This window comes from Populus euphratica, unplaced genomic scaffold (assembly GCF_000495115.2).
Source record: "Populus euphratica unplaced genomic scaffold, PopEup_1.0 scaffold491.1, whole genome shotgun sequence".
NCBI classification, from domain to species: Eukaryota; Viridiplantae; Streptophyta; class Magnoliopsida; order Malpighiales; family Salicaceae; genus Populus; species Populus euphratica.
This window is the reverse complement of record NW_011500375.1, coordinates 151,869-173,556: the sequence shown is the minus strand read 5'-3', so window position 1 is coordinate 173,556 and position 21,688 is coordinate 151,869. Positions and strand designations below refer to the sequence as shown.

Genomic DNA, 21,688 nt, shown 5'->3' with positions numbered 1-21,688 from the left:
TAGTAGTAGTAGTAGTAGTAGTAGTAGTAGTAGTAGTAGTAGTAGTAGTAGTAGTAGTAGTAGTAGTAGTAGTAGTAGTAGTAGTAGTAGTAGTAGTAGTAGTAGTAGTAGTAGTAGTAGTAGTAGTAGTAGTAGTAGTAGTAGTAGTACTAATAATAATAATAATAATAATAATAATAATAATAATAATAAAGAAAAAGAAGGAGAAGAAGAAGAAGAAGATGAGAACTTTGAGATGGAATATTAATGTAACGATTAAACAATGATAATAACAAATGTCAAGGTTAGAGGTTCCACTAATGGTATATCAAACAAGTATAGTATAAACTCTTATTATTGAATTGGAAACCACACACAAAGGAGGTTCCAATCAGATTATATATTGTTAACATGATTACATTAGTCATCTTATTCAATTAATGCTAATACTTGTAAATCTCGTCAAGCATTCATGATTATAACTTATGTTAACAATAAATCAAGTTCCTTTCATAGCTCAGGTGTCGGTTATACCATACATTATGGGCTATGAAAGTGCCAAGCATTTGTTGTACCAAGTGTTATACAACATAAATCAAGATTAGTCATTTAACAAGCAAAGTATTAAAGAGTGAACAAGATAACAAATATAAAACATGTTAGTATCAAACATTAAAGTCCATATTAAGTTTACATTATACTTATTCTTACACCATTAGTGTAACCTTTTCACCTTGACATAATTAACTTAGCTAGACATAATGAAAGAAAGCAAAATAGATAAACAAAATAAGAACATAAAAGTTAACTAAGTAAAGGAAAGGAAATGAAAGGCATAAACTTAATATTAATGAAAACAAAGCATAAAAAATACAAAGAGAGAAAGGAAGAGCATGATCTTGATCTGGAAACCAAGATGCCTAAATGCATGGCAAATGCCTCCTTTTATAGGCCAAAATTAGGAACTATTGATTTGATGACTAATTGATAAGTGGGTGGCCAACTTTTGACTTGGTGACAATCTTTATCTTCTCTTGTCTGCCCAAAACGTCATTGATAACGTCAAAATTGGAGCCAGTTGCAAACATGAAAGTTGTAGGCAATTGTCTCAGCTTTCTTGTGTAAAACATTCAGCTCATTTGGACTTCTAGAACTCCAGATATGGCCAAAATACCGAACAGTGCTCGGGCTGGAAGACAGATTCGGGCTTCTTTGTTGTTGCTACAATTTGGACTTGATAATGGCCTTTTTAGATCTTGGGCTCCATATGAAAGTTGTAGGCCTATGTCTTACCTTTCCATCCATATAAATTGGACCTAAATCTGAGATCTGTAGCTCCAGATATGACCCAATTACCAAGCAGTGTTCTGGTTTGGATTGCACCGACATCTCTTTTCTAAGTTTGGCCATCTCTTTATCCTTGCAATTTAAGTTCTTAAAGTCATCAGTCAATCCTTTCATTTATGTGATAGGCCTGCATTTAAAATGAACATTTACCACAAATTAAAGGTATCTTATATTATTAGATATATTATTATAAAACATGCTTTAGTTAAGGAGTTATTAATACTTCAAGTGCAAAATGATGATATAAAACCTTGATAAAAATACACTTTTAAGTATCAATTACTGAGATAATTTCCTACAACTTTTATGTGGAGGTTTGGTTCAAATTCTAAAGTTATCAATAACGTTTTGGGCAGATAAAAAGATAAGAATTGTCACAAAGTCAAGAGTTGGTCACTTACTCAATAATTAGTCATCAAATCAATAGTTTCAAATTTTCACCTAAAAAGGAGGCATTTGCCATGTATTTAGGCATCTTGGTTTCCAAATAAAGATCATGCTCTTGCTTTCTCTTTTTGTATTTTTGTAATGCTTAAGTTTTGCTTTTATTAATATCTTATTTATGCCTTTTATTTCATTTCCTTTACTTAGTTAACTTTTATTTTATTTATGTTCTTATCTTGTTTATTTATGTTTCTCTCTTTCATTGTGTTTAGCTAAGTTTATTATGTTAAGGTGAAAATGTTACGCTAATGATGTAGGAATAAGTATAATGTAAACTTAACATGAACTTTAATATTTGATACTAACGTGTTTTGTATTTGTTATCTTATTCACTCTAAATACTTTGCTTGTTAAATAGTTAATCTAGATTTATGTTGTATAAAACTTGATACAAAAAATACTTGGCACTTTCATAGCCCAATCGTTTGGTATAACCTACACCTGTGCTATGAAAGGAATTTGATTTGTTGTTAATATAAGTTATAATCATGAATGCTTGACAATATTTATAAGTATTAGCATTATTTGAATAAGATAACTAATATAATCATGTTAATAATTCATAATCTAATTGAAACCTCCTTTGTGTGTGGTTTCTAGTTGAATAATAAGAGTTTATATTATACTTATTTGAAATACCATTAGTGGATTCTCTAACCTTGATATTTGTTGTTATTATTATTTAATCCTTACATTGATCGTCCATATTAAAGTTCTCATCAACTTCTTCTTCTTCTTCTATTACTATTACTATTACTATTATTATTCTTCTTCTTTTTGTTGTTGTATTATTGTTTATAATTTATACAATTAACCTCCTTATGGTTCTACCCCTATCGTGCCAGGTTTATCTATTACTTCGACACTCTTGCACTTGGAAGAAGATATCAATCTTTTGGTCATGTTATTAATAATTTGTAATCTGATTGGAACCTCCTTTATTTGTGGTTTTTAGTTTAGTAATAAAAAAAATTTATATTATATTTGTTTGAAATACCGTTATTGGATCTTTTAACCTTGACATTTATTTTTATTTTTGTTTAATCCTCACATTAATCTTATAATCTTAAAGTTCTCTTTAACTTATTATTGTTGTTGTTGTTTATAATTTATATAGTTAATCACCTTGTGGTTCGACCACTGTTTTGCTGGATTATTTATTACTTTAATACTCCTATATTTAAGAGAAGACATCAATATTTTAGTCATGTTAGATGTGCTAATATATTGATATGATATATAATTTTAATGATCGATCATCATCAACTTATTGATTAATTGTTGATTTCTTAATTAACTAATGTCTGTTTTTTGTTTCTTCATGTCAACCAAAAAAAATAAATTAAAAACTTAATCCTAAATGCAGACATATGGTAGTCTTGATAATTAAATGAAATATATAATTCTAAACTTGGCTCTAACAAGTTCAAAATAAATGAGAAAATGCCAATAACCCAAACAGAAAAGAATGAAAAAGAAAAGAAATAAAAAAAGTTATAAATAATTAAATCTAAAAAACAAAAGAAATAAAGCAATAAGTAGCCAAAAATTATTAATAAATCACATAATAATTTATATTTATAGGATTGATTTATCATTGTTTTAAGCTACTAAATGACCTACTTATATTATTATATAGATAGAATTTCATGTAAATATAAAATCTTAATTCTATATAAATTGTTTACTATAATTGTTCAACCTTAATTTATATTTTTTTTTATTTATACGCATTGTTTTGGTAGGTACATGTGTTCATATCAATATGTAAAATCTACCATTTATCCTATTAATTTTTTTTTCTATATATAAACTTGATCAATTGATAATTTAAAGTTAATTATATTTTATTTAATTTTGTCTTTTTTTACTAGTTGATGACTAATTTCACCTTTTTTTAATTAACAATGACTAATTATTGTTTTAATCAATTGACACATAAATGGTTTAATTTTAGTATAAACAATATTATTGCTTGTGACTTGCTATATTTTCTATAAATATTAACATGAAATTTAAAAAGGATTTGACATTAAACTAGTGAGATTTCTATGTTTATGATCCAATATTGGATTTGCATGATTCATCAATAAATTCTAATTTTTTTTAGTTTATAGTCTAAAAATATTAAAAATAAAAATTATATTTTACTCTTAATTCACACCTCACTTCATTCATATTACATGAAATCACATTGCCAGACATTTTCGCATTCATGCATTATTCTCTCTCTCATACACACATAAAAATACATTCATACACACACATCACACATGCATGTGTAAGTATATATATATATATTGCGAAGATTTAATTGAATCAAATGGAACCGAATGAAAACTAAAATAGTTTAAAAAACAAATGGAACCGAATAAGAATAAAAATAAAAATAAAAATAGTGATGCCCAACAGCATGACTGTTCGCTCGCTTTTGAGTCTTCACCGAATACCATACATATTTTATTAGGAGCATGTTCCCGTCTCTCTCTCAAAAACCAAACAAAACGACAACTCAGACGAACAATGCTTATTATTACTAGTAGTATGTTGCTATTGCAACTCGGATAATGAAACTCACAACCGATTCAAGCGATATAACGAGTCGCTCCCCTCTAGGCATCGATCTCAATGAGATCCCCTCCACTTCGACCTCTTCTCCTACAGAAAATTCATTGGATGTGGTGCTGTCCTTTCACGAGAACCCAGACCCGGCGCCGGGAAGGGCTGCTGGCTTGCGGGCCGAGGGATCGATGTGCGGGGCATGCGGAAAGCCGGAGGTGCGGGGCCAAGTGGTTGTTTGTGACGGTTGCGAGCGTGGTTTCCACCTAGGTTGCGCAGGAAGGCAAGCTATTAATTCGGTGGAATGGCTATGTGGAGAGTGCCTTAGTGGCGGCGTTAAGAGCAAACGGTGGCCATTAGGTGTTAAACGGATTTTGGACATCAACGCTTCGCCACCAAGCGATGCCGATGATGACTTGCTTTCAAATTTGAGGTGAAACTGCTGTCTATCTATCTATCTATCTATCTAATTAATTAACTAAGTACATAGATTATTATTGTTAATCATTCTTTCAATTTATTCATGCCAAATGCGCTCTTGGGTTTTTGTAACTACATATCTATTTCATTTTGAAGATGCCTCATATATACTTACTGTTTCCATCTACATTTATTTTAGGAAGCACACTCAGAGTCAGGGTGATAATTCTTTTGGTGCCCCCCTCCTCACATATTCAAATCTTTTCTACACCGGGTATGGATTAAGTTCTGGGCATCGGATGCATCCTGTCTCAGACGCAATGCGTCCTATGCAAACTGCAGATACAAGTGCTGAGGGTGCAGGGATAAGTTTCCCTCAAGGAAGCCTTAGAAGTAGGAATAATACAACCATTAGATTATTATCTCGCAATCCTAGTGAGATTTTCTTGCAGGGTCTCAGAGAATTCATTTCTGAAAGGCATGGTGTTCTGGAAGAAGGTTGGAGTGTCGAATTTAAACATTCTATCAGTAATTATGACCTCTATGCAGTTTATTGTTCTCCAGATGGAAAGACTTTTCACTCGATGTCTGACGTTGCTTGCCATCTTGGCCTCATGCCTCATCGTAATTCAATCGACACGGACTCTACAAGTTACGTGTCTCCCTCTCTGCAGGAAACTTTGCATCTACCCAGAAAGAGCAAGTCCAAGAGATGTTCACTTATCAATGATTTTTCTGAACACAAAACAACTTTGGTGAGCGGGTACTGCAAGGAGCTTTTTTCCAATGGTCAAAGTATTGAAATTAACAACGCTAACCTTGGTGAAGTTAGAGAATTTGAGATGCAAGAAGATGGCATATCTGATTTCCAGCCATCTAATGTAAGTACACATTCAATCTACGCTTAACCTTGACTCTACATTTATACAGTTGTAATTCTCCACTGCTGCCATGGTGATAAAAATACAGTCCAACTTGTGCTCATCAAAATATTTCATTTTCTTTGTTTGCCTGATTATTGTGCATGCTACTGTGCCTTATGTTTCTTTCAGGAAGGGCTTCCTGTCCAGTTTGAAGACTTCTTTGTTCTTTCTTTGGGAAAAATCGACGTGAGACCTACATATCATAATGCTAGCCTGATTTGGCCTGTAGGTTATAGATCCTGTTGGCATGATAAGATTACTGGATCCATTTTTTTGTGTGAAGTATCAGATGGCGGTGATTCTGGACCTGTTTTCAAGGTTAGGAGGGTCTCATGCTCATTGTTGCCTGTTCCTCAGGGGCTAACTGTTCTATTTAGGACAAACTGTGGCCAGTATAGTAGTCACAATAACCAAGAGTGTCATCATATGATTTTCCACAATATCGATTGCGATGGTGATGACAATATTGAGTTGATTCTTGCAGACCCTCCCCCGCCATCATACGATGATGTTCTAACCTGTCTTCAGGGCAATTCAAATAGAACATTGGAGATTATGCAAACTAGCTCCTTTGATAGCAGGTCTGAAAACTTTTTGTTCAGTGATAAAGTATTAGGAGAGGAGATTGGTGAGATTTCAGTGGAATAGCGTTCCTCAACTTCAGCATGGACAGTGATATCTCAGAAATTAGTGGATGCTTGCTCTGAAATACATAGACAGCAAGGTACTCTTAAGGTCTCCTGCAACCATGCAGATAATGAAATGGGTTCACCAGGATTGTATACCAAGAATGAAAATAGCAATGTAAGTTCTGCCTCATTAGCCAAATTTTGCAGCTGTCCCAGCTTTGCTGGAATCCCATTGGAATGCCAGGGTGAACTTGAGGCTTTCTCTTCTACATTATCAGAATGGCTGGATCAGGATAGATTTGGGCTGGATACAGAATTCGTTCAAGAAATGATAGAACAGCTCCCTGGTGCAAATGCCTGTTCAAAGTATGAATTTCTGATTAATAGGGGTCATTATTCTGTGTCTCCAACTGTTGGAAATGGATTCTTAATGGCTAAAAGAAAAAGTAGATCAGAACCAGATGCTTCATTTCAAAGATCCAAAAAAGCCAGGTTGGCTAAAGAGAATTTGGGGGATTATCAATATCCTCCTGGGAGGCCTTTGTGCTCCAGGCTCCCTCCTGTACTTGTTGGTGACTTTTATCAGGTGTGTGCATATGCTAATTACTTGTATTGTATAGGATTTTGAAGGAATCAGTGTGTTCTTTCTGGATAGAGAGCTTAGTTGCTTCAATCTTTAGGGCTCACACTTTTGGGTCTGTGCAGGTATTGGAGTTATTATGGCGCTTCCATGAAATATTGGGTTTGAAAGAGCCTCTTTCCTTAGAGGAACTTGAAGAAGAACTTATCAATCCATGGTCTAATCTTTCTCATCTTCTAAAGAATCTTGAGAACAAGGTCCATGGTAGTGAAGCCATAGATTTTTATGAAGCAGATAGTACGAGTGGACTAAACTCATTTTTACCTGATAAATCTGGCATGACGGTTTGTGAGGGTAATTCACATGCATGTGTCAATGATGAAGGATGTAGGATGGGAGTGAAGGATGGAGGCCAAGCTCCAGCTGCATCTGTTTCCCACATCAGTTGCAGTGGTGTAGCTTCGACTAATGCACATTGCTCGTTGTTAGGTATGCTAATAAGTGAGCTACAATGCAAGATCGCTCCCCTAGTAGATCCAAATTTTGATTCTGGGGAGACAAAATCAAAACGGGGAAGGAGAAAAGACGCAGATAGCTCAGCTCCAACAAGAAGAAATAACCTCAATACGCTCCCTATTAATGAATTGACTTGGCCAGAGTTAGCCAGGAGATACATCTTAGCAGTCTTAACTATGGATGGTAATCTTGAATCTGCTGAGATTACTGGTCGTGAAATGGGCAGAGTGTTTCGCTGCATACAAGGTGATGGTGGGGTGCTTTGCGGCGCTCTTACTGGAGTTGCAGGCATGGAAGCAGATGCACTTGTAAGATTGACTCTTAATCCCCCTATCAACTCAAAACATTTTATTGAAAACCTTTTTTCAAAATTATTAGTAGCATGAGAGAAACAATTTGTTATTTATCTTTAGCCCTGTTCAGAAAGGAATCGAGTGTTAGGATCTTCAACATGATGCATCTACTTGAGCTTGGTGGTGCGGGTTTCTGCATATGCTTTAATGTGTGTGATTGTTATCTGCTTCCAGATGCAGTGAAAGTTACAAAAAAAAAAACAATAATTTACACTAATTTCTTAACCTTTGCCTTCAGTTTCTTGCAGAGGCTACAAAAAAAGTTTTTGGTTCTTTGAGCAGAAAAAAGGATTTTCTTAGCATAGAGGATGAAACAGCTGATACAAGTTGTGATCATGAAAATAATAACGTGAAAGATGGTAACATCCCAGAGTGGGCACAGGTGCTGGAACCTGTTAGAAAGCTACCCACTAATGTGGGAGCTAGAATCAGAAAGTGTGTTTACGATGCTCTGGAGAAATGTCCACCAGAATGGGCAAAAGCAAGATTGGAACATTCAATTAGTAAGGAAGTGTACAAGGGCAATGCATCAGGACCTACAAAGGTGTTGTACAAAAATCTGTTTCCTTGTTTGAATCTCTTCTGTGATGTATATTTTTCTGTGCTTATGCTTATTAATTTATTTTTGTCACTGTAGCCTGAATGTTACTTTGTTTTGATCTTTTAAGGTGCTGTCCCAATGCAGTTTAAGCTCTGTTTAAAAGTGCAGTTAATTCAGTTGGTAAAATAGGGATGCACTTTAAATAATTAGAGCTTGAGAAGATGATTGGCTTTTCAAACATAAGATGAAGTTAAAATCTGCTTTCTTTCCCATTGCCTCACAAGTCATGCTGAGCAGAAAACCTTTTGCTGTACACGAAAATTTTCTGAGTACTATAGCACTCGATGGAAAATTTTTAAATCATGGTTGTTCTGGCCCTTGTTGAAAGACATCAAGACTTTGATGTTCAAAATAAAATATGTAAACCAAAGAACATGGAAGTTTTGAAGGGTAGTACTACTCAAACCATAGCAGAAACAGTTGATGTTACTTTTACTTTAAACTCAAATGGTGGTGTTGCCATAGTGTTTTTCTTAAACAACAAAAAGAGTGGGGTTGAAAAGTAAATTCTAGGAACCAAAAATCTTACCTGGTTGGAAATTTTCAAGTGAAATTAATAATGACACTTGATTGCAACCTCCAATTGTGTTCATAACAGAAGCTTTGAGACATTGACGCACAAATTTTTAAAAGCCCCAGTGCATATGAATGATTTAAAAAAATATGAAATTGATGAACATTGCTTCTTGGAAATGTAATTGTATTATTAAAGACAATATGAGATGGAAACAATATTTATATCCTCACAAAAGCCTTTTATCTTAATTGTGCTCTTCTTTGGAAACTTAATTGTGTTCATTTTTTCAAAGTACCCATTACAAATTTGAAGATAATGGTTTTAGTGAAAATTTGCTGGCCAGGATTTAAAACCTTTGGAGAAACAGAAACGGTGATAAGATCCAAAATGATGTGAATAATGTGCTATACCTTCATGCTTTTTATCTTTGAAATTTGAGACCTGCAGTTCCTGCTTGAACATGTGTGTCCAAACTATCTATTGATGCAGCAATTTTTTATTTCAGTATAGTAATTTGGTGAATTGTATGTAAGAATGTTGTGCTCCTAAGATTAAACTTGGTGCCTTATTGTTGATGAAGGTGATCTCTTCAAACTGTTTGTTTTCCCTTTACTTCTGTCCTGTATAGCCTTCACCTATAATTTACTCGTTGAAAATGATTTATGAAAGAGTATGCTTCAGCGTAGTATTATTTCTTGTTATGAGAATTTGATTTTTAGGCTTTGATTCTGAATTTACTGCTGTTTGTTGATCAAACACAGAAAGCTGTGCTTTCAGTGCTAGCAGATGTATTAACTGGAGTCCAGCAAAAAGCGGTCAAGACAAGTAAAAAGAAAATATCGATACCTATTTCTGACATTATAATGAAACAATGTCGTATTGTATTGCGGGAAGCTGCTGCTGCAGATGATTCAAAAGTGTTTTGCACCTTGCTGGGAAGAAATCTCAGAAATTCTTGCGACACTGATGATGAGGGGCTTCTTGGATCTCCAGCAATGGTTTCTCGTCCTCTGGATTTTAGGACTATTGATTTGAGATTAGCAGCTGGAGCCTATGGTGGTTCACATGAATCTTTTCTTGAAGATGTTCGAGAGGTTTGTATACTTGTTATGAATTGGCTTGACATGGAAATCCCTTGATGATTCTAGCTTTTCGTTGCTATCTAACATGGAAAGCCTTTCCTTTGCATGTTGCAAACGTGAACTAATTCTGTATGCTATTCATTCATTCAACTCCTGATGTATGTTTATTTGAATTAGTGCTCTTATTGCATTTATATGTGGATATGGTAGTGAACTTCTTTGTTCTTCCCTGTGACTAAGTTGTGGTAAAATTTCAGTATCAATTTTTATTCTCTATCACTTCTGAAACTTTTTGAAGGCTCTACTTTTCTTATTGTCAAGGTGGGTTATAGATTTCCTGTCATCTTGGAAAGACATGATTGGTGTAATGTTTAGCATTTGTAATGTATTAAGGATCTCACATAACTTGATTCGTGTGCTTCTGTTTGCTGGTGGAGGATTTTCCAGCTCTAAATTTTCTTTCAGAAAATAGAAAGCTGTGGAGAACATGTTTACAAATTAAAAATAAGAAGTGTTTTCTGCTTTGCCAGTGGTAGACACTACTAGCAGTTGTTTGCCCAAAATGTACACCTTAGGAAACAACAGTCTTGTTTGGTTCATGTGTTATTTCATCTAATTCAATAGAATTACATTAATGGAAATTCAAACCAGGTCCTTGTTTCTGGATAATTGGTTGGTAAATATGTTTTCTTGTTTTTTCTACGAAGAATTAATTCTAGAATCAGGATTTAATCTAGGCAATTGTTTTCTGTTTCTCCATTTGCTTTTGTGGAGTTGTTTTCCTAATTCTGAAGAGTTAGGTTTTAGAAGATTTGAACATTTTTTCAAGTGCAGTAGGAAAAGTTGCAAAAGTCCATTGAATGTTAATGTGTGATTGTTCGAATCAAATCTGTAATGCAGTTTCATGGCTGATTATCTTTATAGCTTTCATTTTTTTGGTAAGTGTCCTGGAGAAAGTAGTGTTTAAGTTTTCTGTCATCTTTATTATATATATGTATGTATATATATATATATATGTATATGTATATGTATATGTATATGTATGTATGTATAACTTCTTCAGAATTACATCACCTTCACATTTTATTAAAATGATCTAGTATGTATTCTGTTCCTATGGAAAAAATAAATAAATTTCAATCATCTTTATGCTTTCTTTTCAAATTATCTCAACCAGTTCTGCTGAATTCAGTTATTGATATTTTTCTAACTTGATAGATTGCTATGGATGATCTAATGTTTTACTACTGTTACTCTTTGATTGGTAGTGAAATCTATTTACTGTTACTCTTACCTGGCAGTTATGGAGCCATGTACGCATGGCATTCAGGGAACAGGGTGATTTGGTTGAATTAGCTGAGACACTTTCCCAAAACTTTGAATCATTGTTTGAAAAGGAGGTAATAACTTCTGCTCCCTCCTCTCCCCACTTCTTACTGAAGTTGTTTCATTATTAGCAGTCATGTTCAAGGAAATAATAGCTTCCACTATGTCTTCTCTCAATAGCTCGCTAAACTTGTTCTGTTATTGCTATGTACATGTATTTAATGCATCAGTCGTAGTTAGCCATGAATGAAGATCTCAGTAACATGATGTATTCACATTTAGAAATTTTTGTCCTCAAATTAAAAATTATCACGTGTTCATGTCATGATGCTGTCAGGAATTTTCATTTTTAGCATTAAGTTAAACTTTTAGCTGAATGATCATGTTATTAAGTATGTGGCTGCTCTTGGGAGAATTGAAGCTTTTCAGGACAGTCATATTGGAATAAATTATGAAAATAAATTTGTGATGTATGAAAAAAATTTGGGAATCAAAAAACCTCTCTGATTGGAGTTTTCTTATTCTGTCAAATTATATATATTTGTTAAAATAGTCCAAAAGTAGATGTCTGCTAGATGAATGATGGCGTGGCTGTTAACTGCTGATATCATTGAAAACGTGGTATGTACCACATAAAAGCATATAATCATAAATTGTATGCCAAGTTAGGGTCTTTCTTTAAATTTCTCTGTTTTTTGCCCTTTCCTTTTGTTTAAACTTCCCCACCAACCAAAAACCTTCACTCTTATCACTTTTCATGCTTCCATCATACAAAAGTATCCCAATAACAATTGTGGCCAGTTAATTAATTGTTTCCCTCTCTTGGTGAAGTTCATTGTTATGAAGATTCCCTACTTCAAGTTGCTCTATGATTTGGTTATATTTACTTCCACAAGTCTAGGAATTTCTTGAGTGGTGGAATAGCATGGTGCTTTTGCTTGGGTGTATTTTGGTAGCTATGATTTAGCTATGTTCTGGATGGTCGTATCTCTTGGTTGGTTGAGGTAGAGCTTCTATGGGTTCTTTCATTCCCTCTTATTTGTGTTTTGATTGCATTTTCTCTGACAAATTGCATAGAAGTATTTTTGTTGTTTTGAACTATCATGAGGCTTAACTCAATGAAGATGAGCATGAAGGAGAGAGAGACAAATAGATAGCTCTGTTCAATAACTTGCACTGAATTTTTTTTTTTTTTGGGTCACTTGTTAGTTAATATGGTTGTTAAAAATCTGTAGACATTTAATCACGAGATAAATCTTCAGATTCTACACAATTTACATACAAAACAATGTGAGCCATAGACTGAATCATAGATGGATGTGAATCATGAAATTCAGTTATAATTTAATTCAACTTGCTATGGTTTGTTGCATGGCATAGTCAACTCGAATAAAAAATAAACCTTAGAGGAAAAATGCATAATTTGGAAGAGATGTTAACATCAAAGATGCTCCAAATCTAGAAATCTTGAACGACAAAATGTAAAGAAATTGAATTAAGAAATCAAAATTCCTGTAAAGAAAGAGAAAGGAGAGGGTGAAACAGTGCAAGATTACTGATAATGGTGATATCAATATTAGGGAGGATTACTACTTTTTCTTAAAATTGCCTGGTTTAGTATTTTTACTAGTTTGAAATTAGCTTTCGGATATCTTTAAAGTAATTTACTTTTTAGGATATCCAAGTATCATGGAACAATTTCTCTAATCTTTTGAATTTTGAGACTTTACAGTCTTCAATAACTTGAAACTGATTAAGTGAAATGACTTGATATACCATCTGCTCGATAAATTTTTTTTTATTAGAAACAAGGTTATTAAAATCAGGATTCTAATTAGGATCATTGGAGGGTTCAAAAAACCGGATCAGAAGTTTGGAATGTAATATCATGAGACCTTGTGAATTATTAAAACCCTACAAAATAAGAACATGCAATGGACCTTAACTATCATAATTCAAACAGTTGGTACAAAAATCATATTCTTGTGGGCAGCATCTAATTCATATCTAAGTGAAGTACACATACACACATAAAGTAAAACAAGGAAATTATATTTTTTTGGACAAAAGGAGCGTATTCACATAGAGCTAAGAAGTACCAATAATTCATGTGAGGAGAAACGAGAAATGAAAAGAATCAGTAATAGGCTGTTTTTAGATGAAAACAGTAATTAATAAACATGTACGATGTTTTGAAAACTCATCTCCAATTATTCCTACTTAACTGAAATCTAAAGCATTCGAGATGAAGATTAAATCATGTTCTACCTTGGTTTTTATAGTCAACAAACAATTTTTTCACTTCATTTTTTTTTTTGTAGATGTATAAAGTAACAATAGCAAACCTTCATTTAGAGATGTTTGATCCACCCAGCCTAGAAACAAAAGCAAATGTTCAGGCATTAAAAATATTTGGTATTTTGGTTTTTTAATATTAAATATCAAATCCACTATAGAAGTATTCATTATCCATATCTCATAAATTAGACAGTAGAAGTATTCATTATCCATATCTCATAAATTAAACAGTGAAGAAAAAAGATCCACCTTCTCAAATTGAAAAGAGAAAACAAAGTACTAAAACTAAACAGGGGCTCCAAGATTAAAATAAATAATACACTAATACAAGAAAAGAAAAAAAAAAAAAAGAAGAGGAAACTCGACTACAAGGAAGTAGCCCAAAAAATTTGAGCTGATATAAAGTCCTAGAAAATCCCATAAGATCTCAATTTTACGATTTTATCTATTAAAATTCTGATTTTACTATTATCTTACACAAAAATGAATTTTACTATTTGAATCCGAGATTTTAATAAACATGGTTAGAAATTTGTAGTGTGGTATTTATCTTTTGCAATATATTTTTCTTTGTTTCCAAATCTTAAAATCCGCAATTTGATGTGATTTAAAATATGCTTTCTAGCATAAATTGAAACTTGATTTGAGAACCATAGGTTCCACTATGAAATTTTTAACAGATGCCAAAATCATTCATTGCATGCAGTTGGATGGACGGTTGGGTTAGTGATGGAACAAAGATAGTGAACTTTAGTATCCCAAAAAAAAACCTGTGGAAGGGGACTGATTTAACCAAGCTGTCACAATGTAAGGGTGTGTCTTATTAATCCATCAACTAAAACATGGACAAGAGACAATCCAAATTTCTGAAGAATATGAAGTGATGATGATGATGTACCCTAGGTGGGTTGTTAAATGGACCTTCTTTCTTACCTCTTTGATGGAGTTGCTATATCATTTAGAGAATAGTCCTCCTCCTTGGAAACCCAAGGCTAGACTAATTGGTTCGTCATCAATCCAGACATCTTTCTGGTCAAAGAATACACATCAGTGGTAGATGTCTTGGTTTGGGGTATAAAGTTTTTGAATGAATACACATCAGTGGTAGATGTCTTGGTTTGGGGTATAAAGTTTTTGAATTAATACACATCAGTGGTAGATGTCTTGGTTTGGGGTATAAAGTTTTTGAATTATCTGTGATCATTTTATCGCTGTTTCTGTGTATTCCTGCTGTTTTGTGGTAAATTTTAAATGTGATGTCCCCATCACCTTCTTCCTTCCTCTCCTCCCTCTCTCCCCCCTGTGCATTACTGTGGCTCATGTCACTCATCACTCCTTATCTCTTCATTTATTGATGCCTTAATGAAGATATAATATATGTATTTATTTTTTCATGTAGGTGGTCACACTTGTTAAGAAATTTGAGGGTTATGCTAAATTGGATCACATAAGTGCAGAAATAAAGAAAGAATTAGATGATTTTCTTGCTTCAATAAACGAGGTTCCAAAAGCTCCTTGGGATGAAGGGGTCTGCAAAGTATGTGGTGTTGATAAAGATGATAACAGTGTACTGTTATGTGATACTTGTGATGCCGAGTATCATACTTATTGCTTGAATCCTCCACTTGCAAGGATTCCCGAAGGGAACTGGTATTGTCCATCTTGTGTTGCCAGCAAACATGTGGTTCAGGAGGCATCAGGAATTTCACAGGTTATTGGGATAGTCCACTGTAAAAAGTACCAGGGAGAAATTACCCGTGTTTACTTGGAGAAACTCTCACAGTTATCTGTTACAATGAAAGAAAAAGAGTATTGGGAGGTTAGCGTTGATGAGGTTTGTGCGTGGACCTAGTGCTCTGTACCTTTCTTACTCCAATATGCCTTGCTAGGTCTTGACATATTATCTTTTCTAGACATATGTGCCTTACTATTTCCTTGAACTCAAAAGCTGAAGAATTATACATAATGGAACTGCACAAACTCAAATTTACCTCCCACTATTCCCTGAGCGAAGACATTTGTGGCAAAACTCTGCAGTGAATTTTGATTTTAAAAGAGAGAGAAATTAATCAAATGTGACATCGAGATCCCCTTCAAAAATTATCACATGCATGAATTGTTGAATGCTTTAATGAAATATCTAATTTTAAAATGTCAGGTGTAAATTGTTTCAAGTCACTTTTCTGTTGCTGAGAGAGACACTGAATTGAAAGGCTCATATATGGAGATGCTACCATGTGATTCATACATGATTTTTTCTGTCTTGTCACATGTGAGATATTCTGTTCTCATGAGGGAAAAGGTTGTGGTGTTTGATAGAATTTGTTACTATTCCTTACAGTTTGGTACAGGGAATAGTGTTTGTTCAAATGTAATTGATGGGAACAATATAACAGTGATGGCAATAAAATCAGTGAACATTATTGTGTCTGCTTGAGCTTTTAGTTTATGATGTTGTATTTATTTTTTCTCCTTGTTTTTCATATTCTCTTAACAAGCTCACTCTTTATTGGCAGAGAATCTACTTGCTAAAGTTTCTATGTGATGAGCTGCTAAGCTCAGGTCTTATTCGTCAAAACCTTGAACAGTGTGCAGAAACAACAAATGAGTTGCAGCAGAAATTGCGTGCATTCTCTATGGAATGGAAAACCATGAAATCAAAAGAAGAATTTCTGGCTTCCAGAGCTGCAGATATGGATGGTAGTGCAGTTGGTGAAGTTGGTTTAAAGGAAGTCCTCGTTTCTGCAATTCCAAACCAGCCTAAGCAGGCGGGACAACAACCTGATTTGAGTGATGGACCTAGCCACTGTAGCTCCTTTGGTCATGATGTGTCAGCACTAAATGGTGTTCAAGATGGGACTAGGATTAATGGATTCGATAAATACCCTTCTGTATCAAGTTCTGGGAAAAATCATAGTTGTAACGGCCAAACTCTGAATCATACAGATACTAAAGAGCAAGTAAATGATCCCCTTGCTGTTGTGGATGGCAGTAAATTACCTTCTCAAGAAAATGAAAAATCCTCTGGACCAAATAATTTGTCTCAAATAATTAGTGACATGGATGAAATTCAATTCCAGGGTAACTTGCAAGGATATCCTGGAAGAGGCACTTCTCTTCTACCACCACCAGATGTAGGATTTGGCACTGCATTAGAAGAGAACAGTTGTGTGAGTCAGCATGTGCCTCCTGTTGCTATCAATGAATCAGAAGGCTTCCATCTTGAGTTGAGTGCTGTTAAGAATGATCTTCTTCATCTGCAGAACTCGATTAGCAGGATACAATCACAACTTTTGAAACTATCTGTGCGGAGGGAGTTCTTGGGTTCCGATTCCAGAGGTCGCTTGTACTGGGCTTCAACTGGACGAGGTAGTGATCAACGAGTTATTGTTGATGGAAGTTTGACATTGCAGCAAAGGAATTCAGGTCAGTTTGGCACTCGTTTAAATCTGGAAGAGCAAAAAACCTTCTTTCCATTCCAATCTACTTCAAATAATGTTCTGGCTATGTGCTCGCCATGTGTTTCTTATGAAACTGAGGAGGAAATTGAACAGCTCATTAGCTGGTTGAAGGATGATGTACAAAAGGAACGAGAACTGAAAGAGTCCATTTCACAGTGTCTGAAGCAAAGATTTCAAGAGACACGACAAACTAGAGACCTGGTTCAAGAAGAGCATCAAGCTTCGTCACTGATCACAAACAACAACAATACTGCCTTTTCTAATTATCTTGTTACCAAGGCTGCCATGTTTCTGGAGAAGAAGTATGGTCCCTTGGTGGAGTTCCACATGAGTGACAAGCTGGTCAAAAGGGCAAGAGTGATTGGCGAGGGGAAAATGTACCGTTGTGATTGCTTAGAGCCCATTTTACCTTCCAGACACCACTGCCTCTCTTGCCACCAAACTTTCTCAGATGATATTGAATTCAATGAGCATAATGGTGATAGGTGCAATTTAATTACACCAGCCAATGCAAAGAGTGAATATATCAGTGGTTTTGTAAAAGTAAAGGGGAATATGAAATCCCAGACCACCCAAAAGGTGCCTATCAGTGAAATGGACATGATTGAAACTTCTAGAAGTGGTTCCTCTGGGCTTGGGTCGAGGTTAGTTAAATCTCAAAATGAAGGGATATGCCCCTATGACTTCAGTGAAATCAGTTCCAAGTTTGTGACAGAAGATTCCAACAAGGAATTGGTACATAAAATAGGTCTTATTGGTTCAAATGGGGTTCCTTCATTTATCACATCTCTTTCACCTTACCTCAATCGTTCCATGTCAATGCTGATTTATCATGGAGAAAATAATGGTGTTGTTGGTGATGAGTTGAGTATTGATGGAAGTATGGTTGTTTCAAAAGGAAAAAAGAGCGAAAGCAGTGCAGCCCTTGATAATATTTGTGATAATTCTCCATGGAAATCTGTTGCAAATGAAATTAGCAAAGTATCAAAAACTGAGAAGCCACCACCAGGATATGTGGAACATAGAAAAAAGAAATCTTCAAATAAACATTTTCCTGAAATAGGGGCTGGTTTCTGCTGTGTAGTTCCTCGGTCATCCTTGAGGCCCTTAGCTGGAAAAGTTTTGCATATTTTAAGGCTACTAAAGATCAATTTGCTTGATATGGAAGCGGCCCTTCCTGAAGAAGCACTTAAACCCTCAAAAGTGCATTTGGATAGAAGATTGGCTTGGCGTGTGCATGTTAAATCTGCAGGATCAATCTATGAGGTTTGTCTCACTGCTTTTGTTATTCTTTGGGTGCTAATTTCATTACCCCATTAGAATGCATTTTGCATGCCTATCAAACCTTTGGTGCTGCTACAAATGTTTTGATGTGCTTATGAATTTGTTTTTGGTTGGACTTATTTTTGTGCTGTTTCTGTTATCATTTCATGTTCTGAGAGCTAAGGGGTGGAGGAGCAATGGCATTTCTAGTTCAATGACTTCATAAACTTGTGCGACTCTTGAAATGGTAATAAAAACAGGGGGAATATGAAAACCACATGCATGTGCGCATGCCTGTTTGTTTTTCTAACCCATAAGCCATTGCAGTTGGCTGGCATTTTGCTAATCCATAAGCCACACACTTTTAGGATATGTTGATGAACTTAGTAAAAGATCATGATTCACATATTGAAGAATTTAATGATAATTATTTAACTTGTTTTGGCTTCTTTAGCAAGTAATAAGTTTCAATCCTACCAATGGCCACATGATGACTACTTATGTTCTTAGCACCATAAGAAGACATGAAAACAAGATAGATCAATTGTTATTACACTAGATTGCCATTTTGGTCTGTGCTTTTCCATCATTAAAAATTCTGTGGAATGTTCAATAGAAGCCTATTTGTGTAAAAGTTCACTTACTATTGCTTCACCACTTAACTAACGTGTAAATATTGTTTCTATGAGAGCCAAAATTTGAATAGGAAATTAGTGACAGAAGCCTAAAACATTAAAGCTTGTTTAATTGTGGAAAACTGAAGGCTGTTCTATAGAACAAATTTTCACAAGAAATAGATAACACAACTGTGTCCAAAAACCATTTTTCCATCTGAAGAACTGGGAAGTCTTTTCCAATTTTCTGAATTTGTACTGGATCTAGAAAACATATTAAAGTTGCTTTCCATATTCCTCCTTTATAAGCAGCACACTAGTTAACAAAGGGAAACAATTTCCAAACTGAAATTAAAAACAAGCAACCATTCTCTCCTGCATGAACATTTTTTCCAAACAGAGATTAGCCTTTTCTTTTCCATATTAATTTATATTGGTTCTTGCTTTCATCATGTTATTGCTAAAAAGAAAAACTGAACTATTTGTCGTTGATGCATCCACACTTCTATCCCTTGATTTTTCTTTTATAAATCTGACAATCATCTTTGTTGTTTTGTGTTAATAAATAGTAGAAGTTTTCGAAAGTTCTTTATCTAAACAGGATAAAGCAATATGCAAGATGAAATTTACATGATTATCATTACAAAAATTTTAGATTATTATGGTATATTATCTCATTTTTCTACCAATAGAAACTTCATTTCTTTCTAAAAAAATGAATGTGACTTCTAATTTTGGTTGGAAAAAGAAAAATGGAGATGGAAATCTGTAGTCTGTAATTTAGACACGGGAGAAAAGATCTTTGTGGGACTGTTTTTTAACTGAACCAACTTTGTTTTTTTGTTGAAATAGAAGTGGGTACATTTTTTATCTGGCAAAATAGTAGCCAGGTTAGGATTACCTGACATGCATTAACAAATCATTTATGTATATATGTTTACTTTTGTGCACATATTGTATGATAGCAGTGGCATGTATGCTTCTGCTTATGTTGGTGGCACTAAGAGCACATTTGCTATGTAGTAGTTGCAGTGATGCAATTCTAATGTTGGTTATCGGGAATTTGTTGATGATATATGTTCCTTTTTTTTATTCCTGTATTTATTGGAATTGAGTTGTTGACTTCATTTTCAGTATATATGACCTTATTTAATTGAACCTTCATTCAATATTTCATTGATGTTATCTTCATATCTGGTTGGATGTATCCCATCTGGTCTTTTATATTAAGTAGATAATTAGATAGAATCCAATTGTGTTTGGTATTGTTGCGGCTTACCCGCTATGAAAAAAGAAGCAAGGTTTCAAAAAAAGCATTTATGGAGAAAAGGTTGAATTAAAAGTGTTTGGTTACATGTGGTTGAATAAAAGATTATTTAAAAAATGTTCTGAAAATGACTCAAACGTACATGTATTGAAAATATTTTTTATATCTTAGTGTTTCCAAACAATATCTAAAGGTTATTTTTCTGATTTTAAACAAAACAATAATAATCAATTCCCTTTCATAAAAGCACCAAAATCATGTTTTTGTTGCTTTTGCAAAATCAATGGTCTGACTTGAATGGGTCCCACACAAGCTTTTCCATTTCCAAACACTTCTGTCAGTTGGAGTGAAGGCAACTCCAACCGCAAAAGCAAACGTAGTACAATTATTGTATTTATTTCAATTCCATAGTTTTTGGTTATTTTTCTCCTATATATGGCAAGGCTGCAAATAGAATTTTCTTTTTTGTTTCAATTGTAAATAATGAGATATAATCTGAGGATTATTGTACTCATTTCAACATGGTTTTAGTTATCTTTGCTCCTGGATATGATAACCTGCAAAGAAATGCTCTTTTCGTTTCAGATGATCCAAGCAACAATTATATTGGAGGAGATGATTAAGACAGATTATTTGCGGAATGAGTGGTGGTACTGGTCATCGTTTTCTGCTGCTGCCAACACTTCGACAATTGCATCACTAGCTCTACGAATATATTCCCTTGATGCTGTGATTGTATACGAGAAGACCACGCCAAACTTAGATTCAACCAACAGTTTGAAGCCTGTGGGTATGCTGGATAAGAAGCCATTGCCTGGTTTGGATCTAACAGACAGAAGCAAAGTAAGCAGGAAGTCTAACAAGAAAAGGAAGGAACCAGAATGATGATGAGGGAATCCAGGCTTGCTCGGGGATCTAGCATACGGAAGAAAGGCTTGGGGTGAGGCGGGGAAGGAGAAAGTGGGGTAGATTGTCGATGAGGTGTAAAATAAAATCTGTTTCTTTCCTTTTTCTTTGAAATTCAAAATACTCCAAGAAACTAATCCACACAAAAATCAATGTATCATTCACAAAAAAGAAAAAAGAAAAAAAAAAGAAATTGGAAGAGTCAAGAGTAGGAAGATGGGTAATGGTATCTCTATTTCATAGTGGTTCGACCATCAATCATCTACACCCATTTTCTAAGCTGTAGGTTTGATTATTCTAATTCACCAATTTGTCTTCTTTCAATTTCATCTCGTTACAGCATGATCCTTCTTTTTGGGATCCCTTTCATGGCGTCAAAGAATGCGTTGGGTGCTTAGAAATTAGCTCAATCAGTCAATGGGAGATAAATCTGACTGACCAGCAAACCCCACGCTTTTATGAGCGTGTTCTTTAATTGTTGTTTAGACAGCCCTCTAATGCATGTTTTAACGTGTCGACAACCCTCGTATACTAGCCATTCAAACTTATGGAAGAAATAAATTAGGAGTCTTGCATCACGAATGACCTGCGCCATCTCATTGC

At 34.4% G+C, this 21,688-nt stretch overlaps 1 protein-coding gene across 1 annotated transcript; it reads left to right on the top strand.

Annotated features, from left to right (window-relative positions):
- The first annotated feature begins 4,202 nt into the window (after window positions 1-4,202).
- Window positions 4,203-21,409, top strand: MBD9 (methyl-CPG-binding domain 9). The gene is given in 10 exon segments (XM_011010644.1): window positions 4,203-4,762; window positions 4,949-5,630; window positions 5,802-6,887; window positions 7,007-7,705; window positions 7,989-8,294; window positions 9,630-9,962; window positions 11,252-11,350; window positions 14,974-15,408; window positions 16,091-18,301; window positions 20,765-21,409. Coding segments are annotated over 10 exon segments (6,576 nt in total). The 5' UTR covers window positions 4,203-4,337; the 3' UTR covers window positions 21,065-21,409.
- Window positions 21,410-21,688: the final 279 nt, after the last annotated feature.